Below are 7,803 nucleotides of genomic sequence, written 5' to 3' on the forward strand. Positions count from 1 at the left end.
TCCGGTATGTTTCCTGCGTGTAGGTTGGACCAGAGCCTGGAGATCCAACCTATGAAGCCTCGCTTCACGTGCTCCGTGTCCATCCTAGACCTGGACCCTAAACCCTACGAGAGCATCTCTCACCAGAGCAGACTGGACTATAAGATAGTCAACCACTACCTGAGACGGACACAGCCCGACAACCAGGAACTAGACAACCTGGAGGAACTGGCCAATCAGAGCCTGTTCCTGGGCCGGGACAGAGACGGAGAAGACTGTACTCTGGTGTTCCATCCTGTATAGCAACTCCCTCCGCCGCCTGGCCTTGTGCTGTCTGGCTGTTACCCCCCTCCCTCCCTCCCCTGTACCTGGACCCTAAACCCTCCTTGTACCCCCAGACCGACCGCTGCTGTGGAACTGAAATAATAATAATAATAATAATACAATTGAATGAACTGAACTGAGAAACTTATCCTTTTTTAGATTTCTCTTTTAAAAACAAAACATAATATGGCATGTATTTTTTTTGGTTTTCTAGACCTGAATGAAGGGGGGGGGCGGTGGGCTGGGATGATGAAGGGTGTTTAAAGGCATTGCTTATCGATGCATCCCAAATGACACACTATTCCCTGTAGGGCCCTGGTGAAATGGAGTGCACATACTGATCTCATGAAGCGCATGGCAGGAAGCAGGAAGTAGGAAGTGACATCTCACTGAGGCTGAGAGAGCAGGGACCAGGGGTCGTAGGTACTAGTAAGACTCTCTCTGGCACTGATACAAACGGCAGCGCAGATGCGTCCCAAAACAGCATCCTGTTGACCTATATAGTGCACTACAGCTCTGTGTTTTCATTCAAATGCCAAAAGTTGCTGCTGTGTTTTTAGCAAATGTTTTCTGCACATCGACCAGCCTTTCAGTAGTGGCGTGGCTGGCTGCCTGGTCGTGTGGCGTGGCTGGCTGCGTGGCTGCATGGTCGTGGTGCGTGGCTGCGCGGTGGCGTGGCGTGGCTGGCTGCATGGTGGCGTGGCGTGGCGTGGCTGGCTGCATGGTGGTGTGGCTGCGTGGTACGTGGCTGGCTGCATGGTGGCGTGGCTGCATGGTGGCGTGGCTGCGTGGTACGTGGCTGGCTGCATGGTGGCTGGCTGCATGGTGGCGTGGCTGCGTGGTACGTGGCTGGCTGCATGGTGGCGTGGCTGCGTGGTACGTGGCTGGCTGCATGGTGGCGTGGCTGCGTGGTACGTGGCTGGCTGCATGGTGGCGTGGCTGCGTGGTACGTGGCTGGCTGCATTGTGGCGTGGCTGCGCGGTGGCGTGGCTGCATGGTGGCGTGGCTGGCTGCATGGTGGCTGGCTGCATAGTGGCGTGGCTGCGTGGTACGTGGCTGGCTGCATGGTGGCGTGGCTGCGCGGTATAGCTGGAGGTTGAAACAGAACATGCATCCCAAGTGGCACCATGACCCTAGGGAGCCCATAGAGCTCTGTTCAGAAGGAATTCCCCATATAGGGGATAGGGTGCTATTTCAGATGCAGGGTTTCAGAGGTTTCAGAGAGATATACTGGTCCTGGGACATTACATGGGGTTTCAGAGAGATATACTGGTCCTGGGACATTACATGGGGTTTCAGAGAGATATACTGGTCCTGGGACATTACATGGGGTTTCAGAGAGATATACTGGTCCTGGGACATTACATGGGGTTTCAGAGAGAGATATACTGGTCCTGGGACATTACATGGGGTTTCAGAGATATACTGGTCCTGGGACATTACATGGGGTTTCAGAGAGATATACTGGTCCTGGGACATTACATGGGGTTTCAGAGATATACTGGTCCTGGGACATTACATGAGGTTTCAGAGAGAGATATACTGGTCCTGGGACATTACATGAGGTTTCAGAGAGATATACTGGTCCTGGGACATTACATGGGGTTTCAGAGATATACTGGTCCTGGGACATTACATGGGGTTTCAGAGATATACTGGTCCTGGGACATTACATGGGGTTTCAGAGAGATATACTGGTCCTGGGACATTACATGGGGTTTCAGAGATATACTGGTCCTGGGACATTACATGGGGTTTCAGAGAGATATACTGGTCCTGGGACATTACATGGGGTTTCAGAGAGATATACTGGTCCTGGGACATTACATGGGGTTTCAGAGATATACTGGTCCTGGGACATTACATGGGGTTTCAGAGAGATATACTGGTCCTGGGACATTACATGAGGTTTCAGAGAGATATACTGGTCCTGGGACATTACATGGGGTTTCAGAGAGAGATATACTGGTCCTGGGACATTACATGGGGTTTCAGAGAGATATACTGGTCCTGGGACATTACATGGGAGGCATCCCAAATGGTACCATTTTCCCTATTTAGTGCACTTCCTATGGACCCTGGTCGAAAGCAGTGCACTATTAGTGTGCCATTTTAAAATGAACAGTATCTCCTAATATAAAAGGCCTGACACCTAAAATGGGGTCTGAGGTAATCACGCTGTGCTTCAGGATGGGGGTTTCCAAAATGAGGTTCGAGGTAATCACGCTGTGCTTCAGGATGGGGGTTTCCAAAATGGGGTCTGAGGTAATCACGCTGTGCTTTAGGACGGGGGTTTTCAAAATGGGGTTCGAGGTAATCACGCTGTGCTTCAGGATGGGGGTTTCCAAAATGGGGTCTGAGGTAATCACGCTGTGCTTCAGGATGGGGGTTTCCAAAATGGGGTTCGAGGTAATCACGCTGTGCTTTAGGATGGGGGTTTCCAAAATGGGGTTCGAGGTAATCACGCTGTGCTTCAGGATGGGGGTTTCCAAAATGGGGTCTGAGGTAATCACGCTGTGCTTCAGGACGGGGGTTTCCAAAATGGGGTTCGAGGTAATCACGCTGTGCTTCAGGATGGGGGTTTTCAAAATGGGGTCTGAGGTACTGCAGGGGGTCCACAATGTATGTACAAATATTTTTGTGGGGTGAAAAATGATTTTATGACTATCGCTAGCTACAACAGGATACCATCCCGGATACCATGTTTGTCTCTGCTGCCAGCATGAAGGAAGTCAGAGGTAGTTTCACAAGTCAATGCTAACTAACGTTAGCGCAATGACTGGAAATCTACAGGAACAGTTAGTATGCAAGCTGTTCCTGTTAATCCGACTACTAAAGTAGATAAATGACTAAATTTCCAAAATCTCCAACTATCCCTTTTTAATATGGAAGAAATTAGTCATTGGTGCTAATTTACAGGGTTTTTTTCTGTATAGAAAATGATTAGGCAGACCGTTTTAAGTGGTCATTTTCGGGATGGAAAGATCGCTTGTATCAACTTTTTAAACGACCAAAAACCAGATAGAAAGCATTAAAAAAAAAAAGAATATTGAATTGTATGTATTATTTTTTTTTTACATAACACCATCTTTCAGAACTAGCAATCAAATAAAAGCTAGACAGTCCTGGAAAATCAAATTCCCAAAACAAGGCGTTCAGGGACACTCTATTAGAATGGCAGGAAATTAGCTTTTAAAACGGACCAATGTTCTTTCGGGCTAAATGTAAACCTAATTTAACACATTGTTTTTCCAACCATACCATTTATTTTTTTCTTCTTCTTCTACGTTGCCAAGATTTTTTTTAATTTTTTTTTATTTCACCTTTATTTAACCAGGTTAGGCTAGTTGAGAACAAGTTCTCATTTACAATTGCGACCTGGCCAAGATAAAGCAAAGCAGTTCGACAACATACAACAACACAGAGTTACACATGGAGTTAAACAAACATACAGTCAATGATACAGTAGAAAAGTCTATATACAATGTGAGCAAATGAGGTGAGATAAGGGAGGTAAAGGCAAAAAAGTCCAAGGTGGCAAAGTAAATACAATATAGCAAGTAAAACACTGGAATGGTAGATTTGTAGTGGAAGAAAGTGACTTAGCCTTTTCTAATAGATGGTTAGTTTACACATCCTCTTGCAATTAACTGCAGGTCGTTCAAAATAATGAAACCGTCTACCAAATCTATTCATTTGAAAATGTTGATTTACTTCTGCTTGCCGTTTATTATTTACGTGATGATACAAGATGTGACTTTTTAATGTTTTTGCTAACATATGATGGGGGGGTCCCTTTGTCGCCGGTTTGCCTGGGCGGGGGTCCCTGGGTCATGGACTTGCCTGGACGGGGGTCATGGGCTTGCCTGGACGGGGGTCTGGGTTTGCCTGGGCGGGGGCTGTATAACAGCAAACTCTGTCTTCAATGGCCCCTTATTCACGACAGGTGGCCAGGGCCCATAGAGGTCTAGATGGACACCAGGGCCCATAGAGGTCTAGATGGACACCAGTGGCCAGGGCCCATAGAGGTGTAGATGGACACTAGTGGCCAGGGCCCATAGAGGTGTAGATGGACACTAGTGGCCAGGGCCCATAGAGGTGTAGATGGACACCAGTGGCCAGGGCCCATAGAGGTGTAGATGGACACCAGGGCCCATAGAGGACTAGATGGACACCAGTGGCCAGGGCCCATAGAGGTGTAGATGGACACCAGGGCCCATAGAGGTCTAGATGGACACCAGTGGCCAGGGCCCATAGAGGACTAGATGGACACTAGTGGCCAGGGCCCATAGAGGACTAGATGGACACTAGTGGCCAGGGCCCATAGAGGTGTAGATGGACACCAGTGGCCAGGGCCCATAGAGGTGTAGATGGACACCAGTGGCCAGGGCCCATAGAGGTCTAGATGGACACTAGTGGCCAGGGCCCATAGAGGTCTAGATGGACACCAGTGGCCAGGGCCCATAGAGGACTAGATGGACACCAGTGGCCAGGGCCCATAGAGGTGTAGATGGACACCAGTGGCCAGGGCCCATAGAGGTCTAGATGGACACCAGTGGCCAGGGCCCATAGAGGTCTAGATGGACACCAGTGGCCAGGGCCCATAGAGGTGTAGATGGACACCAGTGGCCAGGGCCCATAGAGGTCTAGATGGACACTAGTGGCCAGGGCCCATAGAGGTCTAGATGGACACCAGGGCCCATAGAGGTCTAGATGGACACCAGTGGCCAGGGCCCATAGAGGTGTAGATGGACACCAGTGGCCAGGGCCCATAGAGGTCTAGATGGACACCAGTGGCCAGGGCCCATAGAGGTCTAGATGGACCATTTTCAGGACAGATCCAGGAACATTGGAACGAGCAGATGGAGAAACTAACCACTGATCTGATTAGTAACTTTGTTAGAATGACTGGATTAAAACCAACGTTTCGCTCTGAAATAGAACCTTTATTCCCTATATAGTGGACTGCTTTTGACGCTGTAGTGCCTTAAATAGGGAATAGGGTGCCATTTTGGATGCGCACTCTGAAACCTAAGATATAACACTTAGGTGTACAGTATAAATACATAGGACATTGCTGTCTAGCGTTTTTGTATTTAAATTATTTATTTTTTTAGATATCGTACTAATGCTATATTTGACATGCGTATATAAATGTGTACATACATGTTGGGTTAACAGATATTTCGGGTACCACTAGACACCCAGTGTCATATAACATGTTATGACACTGTCATATAACCATCTCATAACTGTTGACATAACTTGTCATAACACTCATGATGTATATTTACACATGTCGTGACATTTTGTTAGTTTATGGCTGGTTATGACGCCTGCGTAAGTGTCCAAACCAACATTTTATTAAAAATGTGTTTTTCCCTGCCAAGAAGTTTCCTTTCGTTTGAAAAGTTTATTTCAATTTAAGTCTTTTAGTCGTATTTCTTTTTCCTGATTTTTAAATAACTTGTAGAAAATACACTTTATAACACTGTCATGAAGCATTATGACCGTCATAACCATATAAGCCAGATAGTCGTATCACGTACATGTCCTTACGTCAGTCATCAGTGGAAAAGAGATTGTCCTGCTCCTGAAATCTGCTCCTGTGTTCATCCCAGTCATCAGAAACAGAGCACTGGGGAAGGTGCATGTCTGACGTCAAAATGACGGCAATTTCAGAGAATGTTATGTAACATTTTAACAACCTGTTCACCAGTAGGCTCTGATGTAATGGTATGTTTTGCCTTGTGTTGTAGGTTTGGACCCTTATGGAGGTGTTATAACCAGCCTTAAAATAACACAATATATGTCACAACAGGTCTAAGTATGTCATGACAGGTTATGAACATGTCATGACAGGTTATGAACATGTCATGACAGGTTATGAACATGTCATGACAGGTTATGAACATGTCATGACAGGTTATGAACATGTCATGACAGGTTATGAACATGTCATGACAGGTTATGAACATGTTATGACAGGTTATGACACTGGGTGTCTAGTAAAGTGTTACTGATGTTTCTAAGAAGGTGATTGTAAAGAGGTGTTTTTATAATGATTAAATTACACCACTGGATTCTCACGTTCATTAGGATACGCTGACTCTCACAGCGGGGCTGCGTTCATTAGGATACGCCCGACTCTCACAGCGGGGCTGCGTTCATTAGGATACGCTGACTCTCACAGCGGGGCTGTGTTCATTAGGCAGCGGGGCTGCATTCATTAGGATACGCTGACTCTCACAGCGGGGCTGCGTTCATTAGGATACGCTGACTCTCACAGCGGGGCTGCGTTCATTAGGATACGCCCGACTCTCACAGCGGGGCTGCGTTCATTAGGCAGCGGGGCTGCGTTCATTAGGATACGCCCGACTCTCACAGCGGGGCTGCGTTCATTAGGATACGCTGACTCTCACAGCGGGGCTGCGTTCATTAGGATACGTTCATTAGGATACGCCCGACTCTCACAGCGGGGCTGCGTTCATTAGGATACGCTGACTCTCACAGCGGGGCTGCGTTCATTAGGATACGCCCGACTCTCACAGCGGGGCTGCGTTCATTAGGATACGCCCGACTCTCACAGCGGGGCTGCGTTCATTAGGATACGCCCGACTCTCACAGCGGGGCTGCGTTCATTAGGCAGCGGGGCTGCGTTCATTAGGATACGCCCGACTCTCACAGCGGGGCTGCGTTCATTAGGCTGCATTCATTAGGCTGCGCCCGACTCACAGCGGGGCTGCGTTCATTAGGCTGCGCCCGACTCACAGCGGGGCTGCGTTCATTAGGCTGCGCCCGACTCTCACAGCGGGGCTGCGTTCATTAGGCTGCGTTCATTAGGCTGCGCCCGACTCTCACAGCGGGGCTGCGTTCATTATGCTGCGCCCGACTCACAGCGGGGCTGTGTTCATTAGGCAGCGGGGCTGCGTTCATTAGGCTGCGGGGCTGTGTTCATTAGGCAGCGGGGCTGTGTTCATTAGGCTGCGGGGCTGCGTTCATTAGGCTGCGGGGCTGCGTTCATTAGGCTGCGGGGCTGCGTTCATTAGGCTGCGGGGCTGCGTTCATTAGGCAGCGGGGCTGTGTTCATTAGGCTGCGGGGCTGCGTTCATTAGGCTGCGCTGACGTTCACAGCGTTGGATGCAGAAGGCTTTCACATAGATTGAATAAATAACTGCTATAGCCTACCGCCATCACGCGTTCGCTCTTCTTTCAAATTAACTATTGGCTGCTGTATTTAACTTTCCGCAAACAAGCGCTTGTGTCCCTCTTTGAATTGTCCATTGGTATAAGAAACGCTAAAACATGTCCAGCAAGCTAGTCTAGTCTAGCTTTTCCTGCATGGGACTCCCAAGAGCTAATGAGTGTTTAAGGAGAGAGGCCAGCGGAGCACAAGGAAGGGTGAAAGGGGGATACCTAGTCAGTTGGAAAGGGGGGATACCTAGTCAGTTGGAAAGGGGGGATACCTAGTCAGTTGGAAAGGGGGGGATACCTAGTCAG

The 7,803-nt window shown here is 48.5% G+C and overlaps 1 protein-coding gene across 3 annotated transcripts in view; it reads left to right on the forward strand.

The window, feature by feature from the left end:
• Window positions 1–6,386, forward strand: part of LOC106566244 (inositol-pentakisphosphate 2-kinase) — a 42,006-nt gene extending 35,620 nt beyond the window's left edge. The window contains exons 14-15 of one of the 3 annotated variants that reach the window (XR_014379825.1): window positions 24–4,268; window positions 4,402–6,386. Coding sequence is in view for 1 of the 3 variants with exons in the window: in XM_014134136.3 (XP_013989611.3) it covers window positions 24–282 (259 nt within the window). In the remaining 2 variants the exon portion in view is untranslated. Of the gene's footprint in view, window positions 1–23 lie in introns of all 3 variants that reach the window. The other 2 variants (XR_014379826.1, XM_014134136.3) reach the window with 2 other exon arrangements.
• Window positions 6,387–7,803: the final 1,417 nt, after the last annotated feature.

Source organism: Salmo salar, chromosome 12 (genome assembly GCF_965601325.2).
Source record: "Salmo salar chromosome 12, fSalSal1, whole genome shotgun sequence".
Lineage (NCBI taxonomy): Eukaryota > Metazoa > Chordata > Actinopteri > Salmoniformes > Salmonidae > Salmo > Salmo salar.